This window comes from Manihot esculenta, chromosome 11, assembly GCF_001659605.2.
Source record: "Manihot esculenta cultivar AM560-2 chromosome 11, M.esculenta_v8, whole genome shotgun sequence".
NCBI classification, from domain to species: Eukaryota; Viridiplantae; Streptophyta; class Magnoliopsida; order Malpighiales; family Euphorbiaceae; genus Manihot; species Manihot esculenta.
The window spans coordinates 19,453,195-19,478,368 of record NC_035171.2 but is presented as its reverse complement, the minus strand read 5'-3'; the positions used below and the strand labels follow the sequence as shown (position 1 = coordinate 19,478,368).

Sequence of the window (25,174 nt, the reverse complement as noted above, 5' to 3'; positions counted from 1 at the left end):
GAGTGGCTACCTGGGAAGACACAAAACAAAACAACCCTAAGACGAGGTCACGAGGAGCATGAACTTCTGTTTTCATTAGTTACCCGCCATTATCGAGCTGTTGTTGCAGTTACTAAGTGACCTACCGAGTCTAGCGGGTCTGCTTCTGATTCGAGCCTCTTACTCATTCCTCTCTCTCTTTTCTTTTTCTTCTCCCATAGACCACTAAGATCATCACATATTTATATATATATATATATACAAATCACAGATATGCCCTAATTTCGATTTCATCTCTGATTTCATTTCCCCTTCATATATTATAATTCTCTCTTTTTTTTTCAAAAAGAAAAGAAAAAGAAAAAGAAAAATTCATTGACAGTTGGTGTCCAAGAGGCGTAAAGAGATGGAAGTGAATCTGAGGAACTTTCCTGTGATAATATTCACATCCCTTTTCTTCTTGTTAGCTTCTTCCTCCACAGAGGACAATTATCAAATGGGTGATAAGCTTGGTGTTATTTACGATGGAAGGTCTTTGATCATTAATGGGAAAAGAGAGATTCTCATTTCAGGATCAATCCATTACACTCGCAGTCACCCTCATGTAATACAATCACTGTTCTATTGATTTTTTTTTTATTATTATTATTTTCTTTTGGTTATTATCAGAACAAATCAAACTAATGATCTCATGTGTTGAAATCTGCAGATGTGGTCTGAAATCCTTCAAAAGGCCAGACATGGAGGTCTCAATGTAATTCAGACTTATGTTTTCTGGAATGTTCATGAACCAGTGCAAGGACAGGTAATGTCTATGCTCATTGTTAATTTGTTTCTTCTGTCCAAGATTGTAATATTTTTCCAAATTTTTGCAGTATAATTTTGAAGGGCAATATGACTTGGTGAAGTTCATCAAGTTGATTGGCGAGTATGGTATGTATGCAACTCTTAGGGTTGGCCCATTCATCCAGGCTGAATGGAATCATGGGTATGATTCTGCTCTCTTTCCATTACTAAATCTCTGATTTGATCATCCCGTTGATTTGCCCCTTATTGCTTCTTTTTTTCTTTTCAAATGTCAATTTCAGCGGATTCCCATATTGGTTAAGAGAGATCAGAAACATCACATTCCGTACAGATAACCCACCATTCAAGGTCATCAAAATTTACCCACCTACCTAGCTTTCTAACTATTTTGTGTTACACTCGTACACCTTAGCTCATTGATATTGGAATAGTCTCAAGACGGATAATTCTCAAATTCGAACCTTAGTTGGAATCATAATTGTATGCAGAAAAAAAAATTATGTTTTATGCGATATTGTTGCTAAACTAAAGCTTCGCATTTGCAGTACTATATGAAAAGGTTTGTTCATATGATCATCCATAAGATGAGAGAAGAGAAGTTATTTGCATCACAGGGAGGACCCATTATTTTGTCCCAGGTTAAATTGGAAATATTTTCTTATTTTAGCTGATCTATTTTTCAAAATCAAAGCTTTCTGTCCAATTTTTATATGTGTATTTGCGCTGCAGGTTGAAAATGAGTACAACACTGTCCAACCAGCATTTAAAGAATCAGGAATTAGATATGTTGAATGGGCCGGAAACATGGCCGTAGGGCAAAAAACAGGAGTCCCATGGATTATGTGCAAGCAAAGGGATGCCCCCGATCCTGTGGTAAGGTTAATTTTTCGCATATTTGAACAGAGTGAAGAGAGATTTATATCCTAAACTAAGGTAATGAAAGCTAATATATCAAAACATTGTCAAACCCATCAATTTAATAAAGTGAAAAAGTGAATTTCACAGCTTTTGATACCTCTAAAAACGTCACTTTAAAAAAACTTCCTCTTAAAACTCCTTAATTTGCCTCCAAAACTTCATCTCAAACACATTATTCGAAGGTCTAAATTTATTAGTATTTTTTTTCCTTTTTTTGGTGGGGGTACTTGTTAATTTTCAGATCAATACTTGCAATGGAAGGAATTGTGGCGATACTTTCATAGGCCCCAATAGACCAAACAAGCCTTCTTTGTGGACTGAGAACTGGACTGCTAAGTGAGTATATCCATTAAGCACTTGTATCAAACATCTTGAGTGCATATAGTAGTGTACATTGGGTGTAAGAAATGTTAAAACAATGAATTTCCTTTGATATTCTGTCATTACAGGTATAGAGTATTTGGTGACCCACCATCTCAAAGATCTGCAGAGGATCTTGCGTTCTCAGTTGCTCGCTGGTTCTCAAAGAATGGAACTCTAGCCAATTATTACATGGTAAGAAGAGGATTAGTGAAGAATAGGAAAAGACCCACTTGTAGTGGTATACACAAATGCATCATAAGATGGATTCTGGTATACAATTATTTCTCCATAACTGTTGATCATGAGGAAACCCATCACAAACAATTATGATGAAACCATTGTATATAACTAGTTAATGGATCTTAGGCAACAACGCATATAAAATATATTTACATTATAACCCTAAGCCAAATGGTCTCGGCCACTATAATATATAGTGGCATTTAGTAGATAGAAATTAAAGCTAAAATCATAATTTTATTAAATATAAAATAAATTATTTATTAAATTATGTTATTATATTTAGTATTATTTCTTTTTACAATAATTTTAAATTGTTGTTTTAATAATATTAATATAATAATTTTACAATCATTATTAATATATTAGTATCTAAACCCTAAAATGTAACGGTGAATTTATACTCGCATATGAAAGTACATCCAGTTTTAAGTAAGAATTTACCTTTATTGACTATCTTTATGACTTCCATTTCCTTGTTTTTTTATGTTTTTGCAGTACCATGGTGGGACAAACTTTGGCAGATCGACCTCTTCTTTTGTGACAACTAGATACTATGATGAAGCCCCTCTTGATGAATATGGTAGGCACATATATAAAATGATCATTTGATCATTTCTAAAATTAGAAAAAGATGGAAACACAAGCTGATTCCTGATGCTCAAGAAACTAAAGGTACCTGTATCTCAAGCAGTTGAGCATAATTGATTAATTTTGCAGGTTTGCTGAGGGAACCCAAGTGGGGCCATCTCAAGGACTTGCATGGTGCTCTAAGATTGTGCAAGAAGGCTCTGCTATGGGGTAATCCTAGTACTAAACAATTGGGTGACAATCTAGAGGTAAGCATTCAAGATTGTGCAAGACATATGCTTTAAAAAGAAACCCTTCCTACTAGATGGATATTAAAGCTGGTGATGGATGATCTAAGGGGCATGCATGAACTGTCATCCTCCTTGAAATTTTAACTTTTAAATGAAAGTAGAGTAAACATAAGTTTATTTTGAATATACTGTGAAGTTTAGCCTCCTTATTTATTTAAAAAAAAATTAGAAATTTTTTTATTAATCTAATTAAATAAAAATTTAATGAGTTTAAATTTAATTACTTATACTTTTATTTTTACTAAATTTAATTTTAGTTAAATTATAATTAGTTTAGAATAACTGTATTAAATTCAAACATGCTAAATATATATTTTATTTCTACTAAGTGTAATCATGGGTCAATAAAAATTTTAACTCTATAAATATAAATGTTGTTGTATTTCTCCCTCCTTAAATACAAATATGTCCCCTAAATATAAATGCTGCATTGACTAAAATAATTCTTATGTAAGTCAGTTCTTATGTCCAGGCTCGTATCTATAAGAAACCTGGCACAGAGCTGTGTGCTGCTTTCTTGACCAACAACGAAACTAGAACGCCCAGTGTTGTCAAGTTCAGGGGCAAGGAATACAACTTGCCTGCACGTTCCATTAGCATCCTTCCCGATTGCAAGACCGAAGTCTACAATACCAAGAAGGTTCTGAAACCATATATATAAATCACTTAAGTAGCCTCCATTTCCATTGGTTTGCTGAGGAATTAATGCTTTTGACTTCATTTTGAAATTTATATAAACCAGGTTGTATCACAACATAATGTGAGGAGCTATGTCAGATCAGAAGTTGCAAGCAACAACCTGAAATGGAAGATGTACAAAGAAGTCATTCCAAGCCAACTTAAGGAAACATCAATAGATCCATATGAACTCTATAGCTTGACTAAAGATAGAACTGATTATGGTTGGTACACCACAACGTAAGTATTCTTTAGTTTAATTTCTCATAGAATCCTAACTTGTGGAATGCCACCATATCTCTTCCAGTACTTGTGCTGAACTCTGAGCATATTTTGTGTGATTCGGATTACAGCATTGAAATTAATGAAAGTGACTTGCCAATGAGGAAAGATACTCGTCCAGTTTTACAAGTCGCAAGTCTTGGCCATGCAATGCTTGCTTTCGTCAATGGTGAATTTGTAGGTAAGCTTCTTTTTCTTTTCTTTTTTTTTTTTTTTCTCCTCTCTTAGAGAGTTGAAATAAGCGATGAGTGCAGTGGGGTAGCTCTCTCTATCTCAGAAATCTCGCCATAAAGTTAAAAACTTTCAGCATATTGGTGATGGAGAGACTTAAGCATGGGACATCCTATTCCTCACACACCACAATGAAATGAATTTCATTATATTCTATGAGATTATACATAAACTAAATTGGTTGCGGAGACATTCGACACCCAATTCAATAAAAGTTGAATTTGAATGAATTGATTTATTTACTAAATAATGAGTAAAATTTAAACTTAAATTTTAGGCTAGTTTAATAAGTAAGTCAAATTCGATATAATTGATATTAAGATTTACATTGATTTGGAATAGGATAATATGCCCCTTCACAAGACATTCCTCCTCCTTGAACTAACTATAGTATGCTTGATCCAAATTTAAAATAATATCAGAGTCTGCACTAATATTGGACCTGCCATAAATATTTCACGCTCCAATGAAATTCTAGTGTGAGAGTGTATTGAATTCCACATCGATTTGAGATAGGAGTAATGTGTCTCTTAAAATAATCTTAGGTACTACTCCCTAAAATAATCTTAGGTATTGTTCATTTTTTAGCTAACTTTTGGAATGAATTAAACCTGTCTTAAATATAAGATGATACAAAAGTCTCCACCGATTTTGAAAAGTTCTGAACGAAAAGGGTGTGTTGAATCCGACGTTGAGATAGGGTAATGTGTTCCTAATAAGAGTTTTAATCACTCATCTCTCTTGAATTAGCTTTTAGAGTAAATTGAACCTGATCTAAATTTAACAAGACTATCAAGTCTCAAAAAACTTATTTATTTACAAGTTCACGAGTTTATTTATATATTTTAATTAAAATTATTTAATTTTAATTTTATTATTTTAAAGTAAAACTTATTATTGCTGTCAAACTTGATAAAATCTTGATTTTTTCTATTTATTTACTAAATAAACCAAATATAACTCATTAATATTTAGAGTTTGAATTGAGTCAAACTTAAAAAAATAATAATAATAACCAAATTTAAACTATTTACAACTCCGCTGATGTTACACTCTTGATATTATTCCATAGTCCTCCATCCATCCACTTTTATATTTGCCCTTCATATAAAGGTTGTTTGTCTAAATTTATCGGTGGATTTGAGAAGATTAAGAATTTCATTTTTTTTCTTTCAGGTTTACCAGTATCTCTACTTATAATAAATAAACCTATAATTTCTAAAGCTTGTTCTCTTTTTTTTTTTCTTTTTCTTAATTATCTCACTTTCTAGATTAATAGATAGCGAATTACTAATATTGGAATAGATGGATGAGATCAATGAAAACTTAATTAAATAAAGCAATATTTTTTGTAATTTAGGTAATTTATTTACTTTTTTAGTCAATGTGAAAATCCTTGCAGATAAAAATGGACGAGTAGTTTACTGAACATACTTTTAACAGTACTCTTCACATGATTAACACAAAACAGATTCATAGAGCAGTATAAAATTGTTTCTTCTCTATTCTTCCAATTTAATTATGTAGTGGTGATGATTTTTAGGAGCTGCACATGGGAGCAAGATAGAGAAGAGCTTCGTCCTTCAGAAGCCAGTAAACTTAAAGCCAGGGAGCAACACTATCACTCTCTTGGGTTCTCTAATGGGCTTTCCAGTAAGAACACGATAGCCTAAAATACTAAATAGAATTTCCCTTTTGCACGGGAACTAAGGAGCTCCCCTTTATTGTTGAAGGACAGTGGAGCCTTTATGGAGCACAGGTATGCAGGACCTCGTGGAGTTTCCATCCTTGGGTTGAACACAGGAACGCTTGACCTCACATCCAATGGATGGGGCCATCAGGTATTGTGGAATAAAAAAAGAATTATATTATTTAGTCTTTATATCATAGATAAACTCATTAATTGATTTTTAAATTTAAAAAACATTATAATTTAATAACCTTTATTTTTTAAAAAATCCACTAAATAATTATGTTATTAAGTGTTTTACTACTTAATTTTTATGATTTTTAAAAAATTTATTAATTTGTAAAAAAGTATACTAATTAATTTTTTCGTATTAAAGATATTTTAAACTCTTTTACAATATTTAACGGCTAAAGTTAATGATATAACTAATTAATAGACGTTTTAAATTAAAATGTATAGGACATTTTAATATATTTAAAAAAACAGATAGACTAATTAATTAATTTTTTCATATAATATAAAAATTAAATAATAAATTTTTCAAAAAAAAATAAAGTGACTTTTGAATCGCAAATGCTAATATTGTGAATTATTGAAGGTTGGCTTGGATGGAGAGAAGAAGAAAGTCTACTCTGAGGAAGGAACAAAGAAGGTGAAATGGACAAAAGTAGAGAAAGGATCAGGACCTGCTCTAACATGGTGCAAGGTAACATTGACATTACCAGAGTTCCTGAATTCTTGCATTTCTTGCTGGATTTCAAATTCTGACAGTAATTTTTCATATTGCAGACATACTTTGATGCTCCTGAAGGAGATGATCCTGTTGCTGTTGCTATGACTGGGATGGGAAAAGGCATGATTTGGATCAATGGTAATAGCATTGGTCGCTATTGGATGTCCTACCTTTCCCCTCTTGGAAAGCCTTCTCAATCCACGTAAGAAAAATCACCAATATTTAATGATTATAGGATGATCTACACAGACGTACACTAATTTAGGAGTTATAGCAATAAAATATATAAATTTTATTTTGTAACATAAAATCCTTTTTAACTTCTATTAACTAACATAAAGTCCTTTTCACCTGCAATAGCATATTTGTACATTAATTTGCTGACTGTGCTATTTGTTAAATTAAAAAATTTACATTTTTTATCTATGTATAATATTTAATTATTTTTTAATATTTTGAAAAAATCAATCAAATAATTTGATTGATTTTTTTGTTTAAAATATTAAAAAATTAATTAAATATTGGAGATGGGAGTATATATATATATATATATAATTTAAAAAGTGTTATAATTAGTAAATTAATCTAAAAATCTGCTACTATAGATAAAATGAACTTTTATGTTATTTAAATAAAAGTTGATAGGATTTTATATTATAAAATTAAATTTATATATTTTATTATTATAAATCCTGAATTGATGTACTGTTTTTGTAAATTACCTTAATAATTATGCTTAGAGGAACAGTTCTATTCTATCTATCCTGATTCTTGCTTTTAAATCAGATACCACATTCCAAGAGCATTTCTGAGATCAAGAAATAATTTAATGGTTATACTGGAGGAAGAAAACACAAATCCAGAAAAAATAGAGATCCTTACAGTGAATAGAGATACAATATGTAGTTACATATCAGAGACATATCTAGCCTCTGTGAAGTCATGGGGAAGAAGGAATGGCAAGATCATAGCTATAGTGGATGACCTGCAACCAGCAGCTCAAATAACATGTCCCAAGTACAAGAAGATAACATCAGTGGAGTTTGCAAGTTTTGGGGATTCTGAGGGAGTTTGTGGAGAATATTTACATGGAAAATGCAATGCTCCAAATTCAAAGCAGGTTGTTGAACAGGTAATCTTTCTTACTGCTAAAACCCTATTGCTTTCATTAGCTTCAAATAAATAAATGCATAAGAAATGGACAGTACTTGTTGGAATGATTCTCTAACACTCTCCATTCTATTTGTTAAAAAAGTGTTTATTATATTTTAATTCTCCTTAATTAATTATTAATTTATTATACTTTTTCAAGTGACTGTCGGCAGCTTTTGTCATAAATGTACTCAAAGAGAATTGACATATGTGTGTTGGATTTGAGCAGCATTGCTTGGACAAGACCAGCTGCCGTATTCCCATTGACAGACAGCTTTTTGGAAATAACCAGGATGATGTTTGTCGAGAAAGCAGACAAGTGTTAGCTGTTCAAGTAAAATGTGGCGAGGATTAGAGATTAAAAGATAGGGTTAGAGTTTTTAGTTTGAATTGTAGAGGTCAGAGATGACCATAGATATTTAGAACTTGAGCTTTATTTTTTTACTGAGAAGACACAAAATTCTTTGCTGCTTTAAACTGTCATTCCATCGTTTGAATTCAAAAAAGTGAAACGTGCAATGATTCACGAGAGTAATTCAAATTGGCCATGCATCTTCAATTAAATACAGAGAAAATTAATATTTAATTCCTATGAAAAAATTTATTAATTGAATTTTTAATTTTAAAAGATATATTAAAATGCTTTTAAAATTTTAAAAAATCTGACTAATTAATTATCTGTTAATTAATTTTAAACGTTAAGTATTGAAAAAAATTTAAAATGATCTCAATACAGATGGACTAATTGATAGACTTTTTATAAAATTAAAAGGCTAATTAATAAATTTTTTTAAAATATAAGAACTAAATAGTAAAATACTTTTTTTTTAAAAGCAAAGTTACCTGTTATATTAATAAAATTCTATCAAATAAAGAGGGATATCATCCCAAACAGAGAGACGATTAGATTCGCTAGCCAAAGTATGAGTAGGTAGAGTGGCATGATGACGAACCCATCTAACAGAAATATCAATTCTAGAGTCTAATAAAAATTTATAATTATTCAAAATAAAACCAAGTTCATAAAAGTCTAAATGTGGAGACGGAAGAGGTTGAATCACTTGCAAACAGTCCATAAAATTGCAGCCATTAAAAGGCAAAAATTTCATCACAAAGAGCAAACAGTGACGGAGAGCTAAAGTTTCAATAATTATCGGCGTACCATTACCTTCCGAAAAACCAGAAACACCATGTTGAAATATACCCTCAAAGTTTTCCACAACAAAACCGTAGCCAATAAAATCTTGAGCTTGAAACAAAGCTCATCAACTTGACAAAGCCAACTGAAATTGTCCAAGCTTGAAGATGACTCACGAATTTGGAGTGAAATAACTTTAGGATCACGAGTAAGGTTGGAAGAATAAAACAAGTTCCTGCCCTGATATAAAGTAGCAGTTGTATTTCTATGCAAAGCACCAACACGTTGACAGTTTCCCAATTCAAGATATTATGCATGATATCTTCCACAAGGTGAGCTGCTAAATTTTGCACCTGGTTCCATAATAATGAGTTCCTTGCTGACCATAATCTCCATGCACAGACTATTACAAAGGTTTTTCGAACCTTATCTTCGGATTTCAAAATTTGCATTAAAAAATTAAAAAAAATTATCATTAGGCTGCAAATTTCTCACTCCTCCCAACCTCCAAACTTTCTTGGACACAGGATAATGCAACAAAATATGATTGACACTTTAATCTCCATGGCACCAAGAACATATAGCATCGACATCCATACCCCTTTGCCTTAAGTTATCCTTTGTAGGCAATATATTTCTACAAGCTCTCCAACAGAAATCCTTCACTTTTGGAGGGACCGAAACATTCCACAAGGTAGTCCACAACTCACCCCAATATTAAAAGATGATCTTCCTAGCAAATCCATACACACAAAGTATTCGGACTTCACCGTATACACACCTCTTTTATCAAAGTGCCACAAGAAGAAATCTTCCTTATTAGTAATATTAATAGGAATACTAATAATAGTCCTGATATCTCTTGGAGAAAAAAGCTCCATTAAAAGAGCAATGTTCCAAACTCTCCCATTACCTTCGAAAAGATCACAAACACGCAAATGTGGTTCAATAAAATCGGGACCATCATCTGCAAAAAAGGTATCCTCCTTAGGAATCCAGGGAGTTGAAACCACTAAAATCTTCTCTCCATTACCCACCCTCTACCTTGTACCCCTCCGAATCAACTCCCTTGATGTCATCACACTTTTCTAAACAAAGCTAGCACCATTACTTACATTGGTGGAAAATAAATCACCATTTGGGAAGTACTTTGCTTTAAACACTCTATAATAAAGAGTATTAGGATTTGTTAAGAACCTCCACAGTTGCTTGCAAAGCAAAGACAAATTAGAACTCCTAAAGTCTCGAAACTCCATACCCCCCTCCTTCTTCCTACTACACATCCTCTGTAATACCCGGCTAGACTCCGGTATCGGAATTTCAACTTTCCGGCGGAATCTCCGTTGGAATCCGGAAATCTCAGAATGTCGGAGCCTTCTAGAAGGGTAAAATAAGGGTTTTCTAAAATATTTTTAAGTGTTTTAAGGTTTTGAATGAGAAAGAAATTGAGTTTTGAAAGAAAAGACCAAGGAGGGAAGAACCCAGGTTCGGCCGCCGAACATGGGTCTGTTTAGGGGGCACGTTAGGCTTCCGAAAATGGCTTCCTTTTGCTGCTGCCGAACCCCAAGTTCGGCCGCCGAACGTGGGGGAGTTGGGGGAGCAGATTTGGCTGCCGAAGGGAGTTTGGCCGGCCACCTATAAAAGGCCCCTTGTCCGGAAAATGGGCGAGTTTTCTCTCTCTTTTCGGGCATAGGTGAGTTTATGCTCTCCTTTGGTTGTTTTTATGCTTTTTCATCAAATCCCTCAAGTTTTCATGAGTTTTATCCTTGTTTTGAAGAGTTTTAAGCTTAGAACGAAGTTTTGAAGCTTGGAGATCTCCGGGGCTTGGATTCTCCACATCTCCAAGTTTGGGTCGCACCAGCTCTCGATCTCCAAGAGGTAAGTGTAGATCCTCATCCTTTACAATGTTTTAAGTAAGTTTTATGAAGGATTTTGGGGTAGAGATGCATGTTTAAGCTAGAAGTAAAAATATTAGGGTTATGTGAGTTATGAGGTATTGTGTGTTGTGATGCAAGTTTAATTTGATGTTTGTTGGGGTTTAGGCTAGTTTGAGAACCCTTATATGTTTACATACATGTTTATGCATGTAATACCCGGCTAGACTCCAGTATCGAAATTCCTACCGTCCAGTGGAATCCCGGGTGTTGGAGACCTCTAGAAGGGTAAAATCATGTTTTCATAAAATGTTTTAAAGTATTTTATGGTTTTAACCAAGTAAGAAATGAGTTTATGCATGAAAAATAATCTTGGAGGAAGACCCAGGTTCGGCCGCCGAACCTCAAGTTCGGCCGCCGAACATGCATGCACTTCGGGAGTGCTTTAGGCCCCCGAAAGCATAAGTGAGGGAAGTCCAGGTTCGGCCGCCGAACCTTATGTTCGGCTGCCGAACATAGCATGCATGCAGAGGCACGTTCGGCTCCCGAATGTGGCCTGGCCAGCTACCTATAAAGGGGTCCCTTAGCCGAAAACGGGCGAGCTTTTCTCCCCATTTTCGGCCAAGGTGAGCTCTCCGCCGTCCCTCACCGATCTTGAGTTCCTTCCTTCAAATCCTTCACAATTTTCACAAGTTTTCACTTTGTTTTGAAGATTTTCGAGTATAAAGCAAGTTTTGGAGCTTTGAGGTTCAAGAAACTCAATCTCTCCCATCTCCGAGCTAGGGTCATTTTCCTCTCGATCTTCAAGAGGTAAGGGCCGATCTTGAGCTCACTATATGTTTTAAGCAAGTTTTAAGTTGATCTATGGGGTAGAAATGCATGTTTAGGTTTTGGTTGGTTTATGGGTTATGTTGAGTTTTTGAGAAATGTATGATGTTTGTGGTTGCTTGATGTGTTGTAGTTGGGGTTTAAGATAGTTTGAAGCCCCTAGGAGCTTATGTATGTGTTTATGCATGTTTTGGTTGAGTTGTATGCTTGATTGAAGGTTTTGGGAGGCAAATGTGCATGAGGAGCCGAGTTTCTGCCCTTTTGGCAGAAACCAGGTTCGGCAGCCGAAGGACTTTCGGCCGCCGAACCTTCCTGGGAGGCCAGCCTTTCTGCTGCCGAAGCCTGCCCCCGAAAGAGGACTTTCGTCTCTGGAGGGCAGTTTCGGCCGTCGAAAGTTCCGCCGAACATGCATGAGTTTCGTCTCAGTCTGGGAGTTTCGGCCGCCGAAGGTGCCGCCGAACCTGCCTGACTTTCGGCTCTGGAGGGACTTTCGGCCTCTGAACCTGCCGCCGAAAGTGCCTTGTTCAGCCTTCCTTTACATGTTTTGCATGATAGTTTTGAGGTGTTTTAGGGGGTTTTTTGGGGGATGTTTAAGAGTCATGTTCTAGTATGTTTGGTCCCTCATTTGAGTCCACCTGTGTAGGTTCGGACCCGAGGAACCGAGGACCCCAGCAGTGAGTCAGCTGCTTCAGTCATTGTCAGAGCTAGCTAAGGTGAGTAGAATAAACCTTTATATTTTAAAGCAAATAAATTATAAAGTTTTGAGCATGTTCATGCATCATGAATGCCATGTGATGATTTAGGTTGTTTGCATTAGAATTCACAAATATGTTGCATTGCATTTTATGATGTTGATGCGGATTGGTTATTGAATGATCCTTTAGTCCTCATATGATATGATATGATGATGATACGACATGATATGGTATGGAAGTCCGGTTGACCCATTCTACGTCCCGGCACTCTGTAAGAGAAAGACCGGTTGACCCATTCTACGTCCCGGCATCTTGGAATGTTATATTATGATATGTTTAAGAGAAAGACCGGTTGACCCATTCTACGTCCCGGCACTTTGGAATGTAGAGGACTATTGGTGACAATACCATCCTTGATGTGATTTGTTGTGATGTGTTGCATTACATGAGAGCATGAGATTCAAATGTTTTTATTATTATGCTCACTGGGCTCTAGTAGCTCACCCCTTTCCCTAATCCCCCAGGGTTGCAGGTACGGGCTAGACAGTGAAGTCAAGATGGGTGAAGTCATGTGTATGTAATAGATAGAATGTGGACATGATAAATTGTAAAATGATGTAAAGTTATGAATAGTTATGTTATGTAAAAATGAATTGAGGATTAGAGGTTGTGCTTGACCCCATATGTATGGTGATCCCTTTTGTATACATAATCTATGTTTTATGATGTTTATGTTCCACCAAGCTTGTGTATGATGAGATGCCCCATTGGAGCATTTGTTGAGAGCTCCAGTGTGGGGTTTACGTTTATGTTCATGTATATGCTTATGTGCATGCACAGGTTGAGCTTGGTAAAAGAAAAGAAAAGTTCAAATTTTTTATGTATGTTGTTGATCATGTATGGGATTAAACAGGGTTTTCAGGATGAATGTTAGGCTTGCTACGGGTCCCGGCGGCCTTATGCCGATCTGGATCCTAGCGCCGGTAGCAGTCCGATTTTCGAGTCGTTACAGAATGGTGTCAGAGCCCTAGGTTCATATGGTCGGACCTAGAGTGTCGGGCTCATAGATGTTATAGAAGGTCAAGCACAATAGGAAAGATCATGTCCACTAGGATAGGATGTGGAGTCCTGTCTTGTATAATGATGTGAAATGCCATGATTATATGCATGTGCATTAATGATATGTTATGATATGTGATGTATGTAATGCGGGTTCATGTGTTCGCACATGAACCATATGATGCTAATGTTTGTGGGATGTGTACTATTTTTCAGAAAACAGGATGAGAGGAACTCGTCGATCTGCACGATTGACTGGAGTACCACCTGAGGATGAGGGCACGAGCGCCCGTCCTCCTGCATTGCCGAGGGCAATGTCAAGTAGGTCCAGCAGAGAACGAGCAGTAAGAGACCCTAGAAGGTCTTTGGATCTGGGTAGAAGCAGATCAGTGAGGGGAACAGTTCAGGGAGGAATGTCAGTTGATATGGGGGATGATATGGATGTGGACCAGAGGAGGGATGGCAGTTTAGGAGTGAGCATGTCGGAAGAGGGAATGGGAGAGTCCCAAGGAGGCACCCAGGCCTCAGGATTTGTTCAGCCACCTCACTACCCACCCTTTTCACAAAACCCCGGGTATTCGATGGGAGGTACATCGGATTACCCCAGCTTTAATCCTTACTCTTCTCACATGCCATACCCGTCTTACTACCTACCATACCCACAGTACCCCATGTACCCACCTCCACCTTACTATCCAAATCCAGTAAACCCTACCCCAGGGGATGCTGCACCTCCTCCTCCACCAGCAGAACCCACAGTTCCAGAAACCCCAGTACCTAAGCCTAGCTCATCTAGAGGGGGCAAGGTCAAGATGACCGACTACATGAAGCTTGGTGCCCCTCAGTATGAAAAAGGGGATGACCCGTTTGTGTATTTGGAAAGGGTCAAGGTGATTACTGATGAGATAGGAGCTGATGACAGCAGAGCCATTCAGATGGCTGGGTTCACCCTCAAATGCAAAAAGGCCCGTGAGTGGTTTAAGAATTATGTGAACCCGAAGGTGGACAGCATGTCTTGGGAAGAGTTTGCAAACGAGTTTGCAGGATAGGCTTTCCCTGATAGTTCAAGGGAGCTGAAGATGATCGAGTTTGAACAGTTGAGGCAGACTGATGATATGAGTGTGGATGAGTTCACAGACAGGTTCTTGGAGCTGTTGCCATTTGCAGGGCAAAATCTTGACTCAGACCAGAAGAAGTCAAGGAAGTATATCATGAAACTCCACTCCAGATATTCCTCCTTGATCCAGTCAGCAGATAGGGAGAGCTTCCATGCCATAGTAGATATGGCCCAGAAAATGGAGGCTAGTGCCATCATTCAGGGGACAGTTAAACAGTCAGTGGCACAGCCCTCTGGTTCTAAGACCCCAGGCTCTTCTTCTCTGAGTGCAGCAGCTTCAGGTAGCAAAAAGTGGAGTAACACCACCAGGAAGCCGAAGAAGAACAAGTTCTGGAACAAGATCAAGTCCAGTCTGGGACTAGGGAGTGGCTCAAGCTCTGGTGCGGATAATGCAGTTTGTGCAAGGTGTGGTAAGCCACACAAAGGAGTTTGCCGGGCTGGGACAGCAGCCTGCTTCAGATGCGGGCAAGAGGGACACATGGTTCGGGAGTGTCCTAGAATAGTATCTATGGCACAGTCCCAGCAGACGGCTTCAGGTAGTGTAGCGCAGCTAGCAACTCCAGCCACGACGCAGGCCAGTGGCAGAGGCTGAGGGAGAGGAGCAGCCTCTTCTTCAGCGGGTTTCAGAGGTGAAGGTCCATCAGCTCCAACACGGATCTTCACGATGACTCAGCAGGAGGCAAATGCATCTAACACCGTGGTGGCAGGTAACTTAGTCATTGGTTGTTCAGATGTGTATGTCTTGATGGACCCTGGTGCATCTTATTCTTTTGTTGCTCCGAGAGCCGTCGAGAGGTTGGGTCTGATGATCTCTGGGTTAGAGTGTCCTCTCTGGGTCAGTGGACCCAAGTGTGATCCATTAGTGGCAGAGTCAGTCTGCCAGTGCAGTCTAGTTTTTGTTGAGGGGAGATGCCTTTCCGCCGACCTTGTGGTTCTAGACTTGACAAATTTTGACGTCATTCTAGGGATGGACTGGTTATCTACCCATGGTGCTACCTTGGACTGCAGGGACAAGGTAGTTAGGTTCAGAGGTCAGGATGGGTCAGAGGTTGTCTTCAGGGGAGACAGGAGGGGTACACCTAGAGGTCTGATATCAGCTCTTCAGGCTCGTAGGTTGCTTAGGAAGGGATGTCAGGGGTATTTGGCTCATGTGAGAGAGCTTAGCAGTCAGGTTAGAGAGCCCGCCTCGGTGCCAGTGGTCAGAGAGTTCTTAGATGTCTTCCCAGACGAGCTGCCAGGTTTACCACCTGCTAGGGAGATAGAGTTCGAGATAGAATTGATGCCTGGAACCCGACCGATCTCTATCCCTCCTTACAGGATGGCTCCAGCTGAGTTGAAAGAATTGAAAGAACAGTTGCAAGAGCTGATAGAAAAGGGCTTCATCCGACCAAGTACCTCACCTTGGGGTGCTCCAGTCTTGTTTGTGAGAAAGAAGGATGGATCCCTTAGACTTTGTATCGACTACAGGCAGTTGAACAAAGTCACTACCAAGAATAAGTACCCTTTGCCAAGGATCGATGATCTATTCGACCAGCTAGCAGGAGCGGGTTGTTTCTCCAAAATAGATCTGAGATCTGGGTACCATCAGCTGAGGATAAGAGAGGAAGATGTGCCAAAGACAGCTTTAAGGACAAGATATGGGCATTTTGAGTTCCTTGTTATGCCGTTCGGGTTAACCAATGCCCCTGCAGCATTCATGGATCTCATGAACAGAGTGTTTAGCCAATACCTGGATCACTTTGTTATTGTCTTCATAGATGATATCTTAGTGTATTCCAGGAATGCAGATGAGCATGCCCATCATCTGAGGTTAGTTCTGCAGACCTTGAGGGAACATGGCTTGTATGCCAAATTCTCCAAGTGTGAGTTCTGGCTGAGGAGCATTTCATTCTTGGGGCATATAGTGTCAGAAAATGGAATAGAGGTGGACCCCAAGAAGGTAGAAGCTGTGGCTAACTGGCCCAGACCCACTTCAGTGACGGAGATCAGGAGTTTCTTGGGTTTGGCAAGTTACTACAGGAGATTTGTCCAGGATTTCTCCAAAATTGCAGCTCCTCTGACCAGACTAACCAGGAAGAATCAGAAGTTTGTGTGGACTGACCAGTGCGAAGAGAGTTTTGAAGAGCTTAAGAAGAGGTTAACGTCAGCACCAGTGTTAGCTTTGCCAGCTAGCAATGAGGATTTCACAGTTTTTTGTGATGCATCCCGAGTGGGGTTGGGTTGTGTGTTAATGCAGAATGAAAGGGTGATTGCTTATGCTTCTAGACAGCTGAAGAAGCATGAATTGAATTACCCCACACTTGACCTGGAGATGGCAGTAGTAATCTTTGCACTCAAGATGTGGAGGCACTACCTCTATGGGGTTAAATGTGAGATCTTCACAGATCATAAGAGCCTGCAGTACATCCTGAGTCAAAGAGATCTGAACTTGAGACAAAGAAGATGGGTAGAGCTGCTGAGTGATTATGATTGCAAGATTCAGTACCATCTGGGTAAGGCGAATGTTGTGGCAGACGCCCTAAGCCGGAAATCACTAGGCAGTCTATCCCACGTCACGGCGGAGAGGAGACCAGTGGTGAAGGAGTTTTACAAGCTCATTAATGAAGGTCTACAGTTAGAGTTGTCTGGTACAGGTGCTTTGATTGCTCAGATGAGAGTGGCACCCGTGTTTCTAGAGCAGGTGGCTCAGAAACAGTATGAGGACCCAGAGTTATTGAAGATTGCCAGGACTGTTCAGTCAGGCAAAGATAGTGAGTTCAGATTTGACAACAAGGGGATCCTCCGCTATGGGAGCCGATTGTGTGTACCAGACGACATAGGGCTAAAAGGAGACATTATGAGAGAGGCTCATAATGCAAGATACAGCGTTCACCCCGGAGCCACCAAGATGTATCAAGATCTGAAGAAGGTTTATTGGTGTCCAACTATGAAGAGAGAAGTGGCACAGTTTGTGTCAGCCTGCGAAGTATGTCAGAGGGTGAAGCTGGAACATCAGAAGCCGGCTGGAATGCTTAACCCACTACCTATTCTAGAGTGGAAATGGGAGAATATAGCTATAGACTTCGTAGTGGGGTTACCGGCAACGTCCAACAGATTGGACTCCATATGGGTGATTGTGGACAGACTCACCAAATCTGCTCACTTCATCCCTGTCAGGAGTGGCTATTCTGTGGACAAGTTGGCGCAGGTGTATGTTGATGAGATCGTCAGACTACATGGGGTTCCTGTTTTAATAGTGTCTGATAGAGGACCCCAGTTCACCTCCAGATTTTGGCGGAGTCTGCAAAATGCCATGGGAACCAGGTTGGATTTCAGTACTGCCTTCCATCCACAGACGGACGGACAATCAGAGAGGACCATCCAGACAATAGAGGATATGCTTAGAATGTGTGTGCTGGACTTTGGCGGTTCTTGGAGGCAGCATCTACCTTTGGTGGAGTTTGCCTACAATAACAGCCATCATGCTAGCATCGGGATGGCTCCATATGAAGCTTTGTATGGGAGGAAGTGCAGATCACCTGTTTGCTGGGAAGAGGTTGGAGAAAAGGCCTTGGCAGGGCCTGAGCTAGTAGAGATCACCAGCAGGGTGGTACCCATAATCAGAGAAAGGATCAAGACTGCTGCAAGCAGACAGAAGAGTTATGCAGATGTAACAGCCCGGAAACCGAACTGCCACCGGCACTAGGATCCTGATCGACTTAAGGTCGCCGGGACCCGTAGTAAGCCTGCTATCCTGTCTGTAGACCTGTAAACTCCCATACATGATCATACATTTGCTGTAAAAACATAAAACTTTTCTTCATTCCAAGGCTTAACCTGTGCATGCACTCTCTCTGTGCTCTACCAATCCCTACTAGAGCTCCTCATGGCTCTAGGCGGATCAATCTCATAATGTTAAGCCTGGTTTTACGCATAAACATACAACAATAAAGAAACATACATAAACTGATCATGTGACTCCACAAAGGGATTACAAGTCTTATAAATCAAGCACCATTCTATACACTGTACATATACAAACTCTATACATTTACATGTCCAACTAAACTATTACATAACTCTTCTTTTCTTCTGTACCCTGCAGACATCCTTCTCTGAACTCTGAACCTGCAAAACTGGGGTTAAGGGAGAGGGATGAGCTCTACTAGCCCAGTGAGCAAAACTATAAAAGCAGGTGGTAAAAGATGCTCTGATGACAATGCATTACATCACAACATCTCTCTTTGGGATGGACATGACCACCAAAAATCCCTAGACTCTCTAGGTTGCCCAGCTCACCCAGGTCTTACTCGATCTGCCTGCCTAGCCCGGCTAGGTCTTATACCAATAGGCTGCCTGGCCCGGCCAGGTCTTACACAGATCGGCTATTGGAGTCGCCTTGGTCCATCTACCTCATCATGTACATCGTATTATGCAATGCGCCATATTCGTGAAACTAATGCAAACAACCTACTATAGTCATCATGATGCATGAAACATGCTAAAAATATACATTTGCTCATATTAAAACATTAAAGTTAGTCCCACTCACCTGTAGTTCTCCCTGAACTGACTCTGCAGGTTCTGACTCTGGACTCACTGCTGATGTCCCTGATTCCTCTGGTCCGTACCTACACAGGTGGACTCAAATGAGGGACTAAACTCACTCAAGAACATCTCTACGAAACTCCCCAAAACCCCTCTAAACAAACCTCAAACCATCACATAAAACATGCAAAAGGAAGCTGGACAGGGCACTTTCGGCGGCAGGTTCGGCGGCCGAAACCCCACTCCAGAGACGAAACTCATGCATGTTCGGCGGCACCTTCGGCGGCCGAAGGTCTCGTCCAGAGACGAAACTCACACACTTTCGGCGGCCGAACTTCCTCTTTCGGCGGCCGAAAGTCCCTTTCTAAACCGAAAGCCTAGCTTTCGGGGGCAACCTTTGGCAGCCGAACTGCCTCCACAAAGGGTTCGGCGGCCGAACCTTCCTTCGGCGGCCGAACCTGGTTTTGCCCGAAGGACAGAACCCTGCTCTGTTTCATGCAAACTTTGCCCAAAAACCTACCAACATGCACATCAACTACTCCCAACTAGCATATACACATATATATGCACAAAGGGGTCTAAAACTATCCTAAAACCCCAAACAAACATAACACACAACACTTAATCATGCTGGAACACCACAAATCACCAAAAACCTCACCTAAACCTAAACATGCATACTACCCATACAAACTTCATAAAACCTTTCAAAATCATCAAAGAAGCTCAGGATCTTCACTTACCTCTTAAAAAACTTGAGGATGAAGAATCCCAACGTGGAGATATGAAGAAAAGCTCTTCCAAAGCTCCAAGCTTCAAAACTTGGTTCTTTTGCTCAAAACCTTCATAAATCACCAAAACTCTTAAAACTCTTGAAAGATTTGATGAAAATCATGGAAAACATGAAAGTCAACGTAGGAGAGGCTGAAACTCACCTCTGGCTGCAAGTGGAGGAGAAATAACCTCCTTCCACCGACCCTTGGCCCTTTTATAGGTGGCTGGCCAGACCACCTTCGGCAGCCGAACGTGAAGCCGCAACCATGCAATGTTCGGCGGCCGAAAGTTACCTTCGGCGGCCGAACCTTTGCATTTCTCCCTTGTTGCTTTTCTTTCAAAACTCAAGTCTTTGAACACTTCAAAACATGAAAACAAGTGAAAATACTTTGGAAAACACAGGCATTACCCTTCTCGAGGGTTCCGACACCCGAGATTCCACTGGACTACAGGAATTCCGATGCCGGACTCGAGCCGGGTATTACATTCTCCCCCCCTTAAGAACATTCGTCCCCGAATGTCCCTAACACAACATAAACACATAGAAAAGGGGAAAAACTAACCTTAAAACAGATATGGGTATTGCTGGAGCATGGACTCCCGCGTCTCCCAAGTGCAATCTTCTAGGTTGTGGTGGTTCCACAAAACTTTCACCATTGGTATCTCCTTGTTTCGCAACTTTCTGATCTGGGTGTCAAGGATCCGCACTGGCTGCTCTACATAGGTGAGATCACTTAAGATTTCCACCTCAGGCTCACTAAGAACCTTCTCTGGATCTGACACAAACTTTCGCAACATAGAAACATGGAATACCGGGTGAATTCGTTCCATAGAAGCCGGTAAATCTAGCTTATACGATACAGGCCCGATCTTCTGCAAGATCTCAAAGGGACCAATGTACCGTGGGGCTAGTTTACCCTTCTTTCCAAACCGAACCACTCCCTTCATCGGAGACACCTTAAGCAATACCATATCCCCCTCCTGGAACTCAATCTGCTTCCTACGGATGTCTGCATAGCTTTTCTGTCTGCTTACAGCTGTTCTGATCCTCTCTCTGATGATAGGCACCAACTTGCTGGTAACTTCTACAATTTCGGGCCCTGCAAGAGCCTTCTCTCCTACCTCTTCCCAGCAAACAGGTGTTCGGCACTTCCTCCCATACAAAGCTTCATAAGGAGCCATCCCTATGCTAGCATGATGGCTGTTGTTGTAGGCAAACTCCACCAGAGGTAGATGCTGCCTCCAAGAACCGCCAAAGTCTAACACACACATTCTCAACATATCTTCAATGGTCTGGATGGTCCTCTCTGACTGACCGTCTGTCTGTGGATGGAAAGCAGTGCTGAAATCCAACTTTGTGCCCATTTCATTTTGCAGACTCCGCCAAAACCTGGAGGTGAACTGAGGTCCTCGATCTGATACTATCGACACTGGAACTCCATGCAACCTTACTATCTCGTCTACATACACCTGCGCCAACTTGTCCACAGAGTAGTTACTCCTGACTGGAATGAAGTGAGCAGATTTAGTGAGTCTATCCACAATCACCCAGATGGAGTCTAGTCTGTTCGACGTCGCCGGTAACCCCACTACGAAATCCATCGCTATGTTTTCCCATTTCCATTCTGGAATCGGCAGTGGGTTAAGCATTCCAGCCGGCTTCTGGTGCTCTAGCTTCACCCTTTGACATGTCTCGCAGGCTGACACGAACTGTGCCACTTCTCTCTTCATTGCTGGCCACCAATACACCTTTCTCAGATCTTGATACATCTTGGTGGCTCCCGGGTGAATGCTATACCGCGCATTATGAGCTTCCCTCATAATGTCTGCCTTCAATCTGCTATCATCTGGTACACATAACCTCTTACCGTGCCGAAGAATCCCCTCACTATCAAATCTGAACTCTGCACTGTTGCCCGACTGAACAGTCCTGGCAATCTTCACTAACTCGGGATCTTCGTGCTGTTTCAGAGCCACTTGCTCTAGCAACACTGGGGTCACTCTCATCTGTGCGATCAAAGCACCCGTACCAGATAACTGCAACTGTAACCCTTCTTCCACGAGCTTGTAGAAATCCTTCACCACCGGTCTTCTTTCTACTACAATGTGGGATAAACTGCCAAGTGACTTTCGACTTAAGGCATCAGCTACAACATTAGCTTTGCCCGGATGATACTGGATCTTACAATCGTAATCACTGAGCAATTCTACCCACCGTCTCTGCCTCAAGTTTAACTCTCTCTGACTTAAGATGTGCTGCAGGCTCTTATGATCCGTATAGATCTCACACTTTACCCCATAGAGGTAATGCCTCCACATCTTAAGTGCAAAGATAACAGCTGCCATCTCAAGATCGTGTGTCGGGTAATTCAGCTCGTGCTTCTTCAGCTGTCTAGAAGCATAAGCTATCACTCGGTCATTCTGCATCAACACACAACCTAATCCCACTCGGGATGCATCACAGAACACTGTGAAATCTTCATCACTGAGCGGCAGCGCTAACACCGGTGCTGAAGTCAATCGTCTCTTCAACTCTACAAAACTCACCTCACATTCCTCTGACCACACAAACTTCTGATTCTTTCTAGTCAGTCTGGTCATAGGAGCAGCTATCTTCGAAAAGTCCTGAACAAACCTCCGATAGTAGCCTGCCAAACCCAGAAAACTCTTGATTTCTGTCACTGTAGTGGGTGTAGGCCAGTTGGCTACTGCCTCTACCTTTTTGGGATCTACTGATATACCGTCTTCTGATACAACATGTCCCAAAAAGGAAATGCTCCGTAGCCAGAAGTCGCACTTGGAGAACTTGGCATACAAGCCATGCTCTCTCAAGGTTTGCAACACTATTCGCAAATGCTGGGCATGCTCCTCTGCATTCCTGGAGTACACCAAGATATCATCAATAAAGACGATCACAAAACGATCCAAGTACTCCCTGAAAACCCTGTTCATGAGATCCATGAATGCTGCAGGGGCGTTAGTCAACCCGAACGGCATCACAAGGAACTCATAATGCCCATATCTGGTTCTGAAAGCAGTCTTGGATACATCTCCTTCCTTGATCTTCAACTGGTGGTATCCGGATCTCAGATCTATTTTAGAAAAACAACCTGCTCCTGCCAGCTGGTCGAATAGATCATCGATCCTGGGTAAAGGATACTTGTTTTTGATAGTGACTTTGTTCAACTGTCTGTAGTCGACACAAAGTCTAAGAGGTCCATCCTTCTTTCTGACAAACAATACTGGAGCACCCCAGGGTGAGGTACTCGGGCGGATGAAACCCTTAGCTACCAAATCCTGTAACTGCTCTTTCAACTCTCGCAACTCTGCTGGTGCCATCCTATAGGGAGGAATAGAGATCGGTCTAGCATTAGGCATCAACTCAATCTCGAACTCTATTTCCCTATCTGGTGGCAATCCTGGAAGCTCTTCAGGAAACAAATCTGGGAAGTCTCGAACAACTGGTACTGAGGATGGTTCCCTAACCTGACTGTCTAGCTCTCTCACATAAGCTAGGAACCCCTGACACCCCTTCCTTAACATTCTACGAGCCTGGAGGGCTGATATCAAACCCCTAGGTGTCCCTCTCCTGTCTCCTCTGAAGACACACTCTGACCCATCCTGGTCTCTGACACTGACTACCTTGTCTCTACAGTTCAGGGTAGCATCATACGTAGATAACCAGTCCATCCCTAGAATGACATCAAAATCTGTCAACTCTAGAACCACCAGGTCAGCTGGAAGGTATCTACCCTCTATGCACACTGGACTGAACCGACAGACTGACTCTGCCAAAGATGGATCACATTTGGGTCCACTGACCCAGAGAGGACACTCTAACTCAGACACCATCAGACCCAACCTCTCTGCAGCTCTAGAAGAGATGAAAGAGTGAGAAGCACCGGGGTCCATTAAAGCATACACCTCTGAACACCCAATGATGAGATTACCTGACACCACCGTGTTCGACGTGTCTGCCTCCTGCTGAGTCAGGGTGAAAATCCGTGCTGGGGCTGACGGACCTGCACCTCGGGAACCCATCCCTGATGAAGAGGCTGCTCCTCTTCCTCTTCCTCTGCCACTGCTTGGTGGTATGGCTGAAGCTACTGGCTGGACTACACTGCCCGTACTCATCTGCTGGGATGGTGCAACTAACGTCGCCTGAGGGCATTCTCGTGCATAATGTCCCTCCTGCCCACATCTATAGCAGGCTGTGGATCCCAACTGACAAGCTCCTCTATGCTGTTTGCCACACCTCTTGCACACTGGAAAATCTGCGCCATAACTGGAGCCACTACTCATTCCCAGACCCGACTTAAGCCTGTTCCAGAACTTGCCTCTCTTTCCTCTGAACTTCTCCCATCTCTTCTTACTTGCACTTACTGTACTCTGTGAGGAGGAACCTGGTTTAACACCAGAAGACTGTGCCTTAACTACACCTTGACTTATAGCACTGGCCTCCATCTGTCTAGCAGCATCCACAATAGAGTGGAAACTTTCCTTCTCCGCATGAAGAATCAAAGAGAAATACCTGGGATGAAGCCTTGTGGCATATCTCTTTGCCTTCTTCTGATCTGTATCATATGCTTGACCGACATATGGCAACAATTCCAGGAACTTATCGGTATACTCATCAACGCTCATCTCCTCCGTCTGTCGCAACTGCTCAAACTCCACAACCTTTAGTTCCCTGGAACTGTCAGGAAAAGCCCATCCAGCAAATTCGTTGGCGAACTCTTCCCATGTCATACTCTCAAGTCTCGGGTCCACATAGTTCTTGAACCATTCTCTAGCTTTCTTACACTTTAACGTGAACCCTGCCATCGCAATGGCTCTACCATCATCTGCTCCCAACTCACTTGTTATCATTCTAACTGCACTGAGATACTCAAAGGGATCATCTCCTGTATTGAATTTAGGAGCATCCAACTTTAAGTACTCGGTCATCTTCACCTTACTTCCCCCTGAAGAACTGGGTTGCTGTGCTTCCACAACAGGGGCTACTGGTTCAGGAGGTGGTGGTGGAGGAACTGGTTCCCTCACTTCAGGCTGTACTGGACTTGAATGAACAGGTGGGGGTGGATACATGTGATATGGTGGATAAAAGGAAGGATAGGGCATATAGGGCATGTAGGGTGGATATGGGGCAAAACTGGAGTAATCCGACGTGCCTCCCATCGGATACTCTGGGCCCTGTGGAAAGGGTGG

General features: G+C 40.8%; 1 protein-coding gene across 1 annotated transcript; it reads left to right on the top strand.

Moving 5' to 3' along the window:
* The first annotated feature begins 25 nt into the window (after positions 1-25).
* On the top strand, positions 26-8,480 carry LOC110626316 (beta-galactosidase 13). The gene is made up of 19 exons (XM_021772139.1): positions 26-583; positions 689-784; positions 855-967; positions 1,068-1,134; positions 1,332-1,424; positions 1,516-1,659; positions 1,946-2,040; positions 2,154-2,259; positions 2,806-2,890; positions 3,028-3,146; positions 3,661-3,828; positions 3,931-4,106; positions 4,220-4,329; positions 5,923-6,032; positions 6,113-6,220; positions 6,668-6,775; positions 6,859-7,004; positions 7,589-7,934; positions 8,184-8,480. The coding sequence occupies exons 1-19, from the start codon at positions 386-388 to the stop codon at positions 8,307-8,309; spliced, it is 2,514 nt and encodes an 837-aa protein (XP_021627831.1). The 5' UTR covers positions 26-385; the 3' UTR covers positions 8,310-8,480.
* The last annotated feature ends 16,694 nt before the right edge of the window (positions 8,481-25,174 follow it).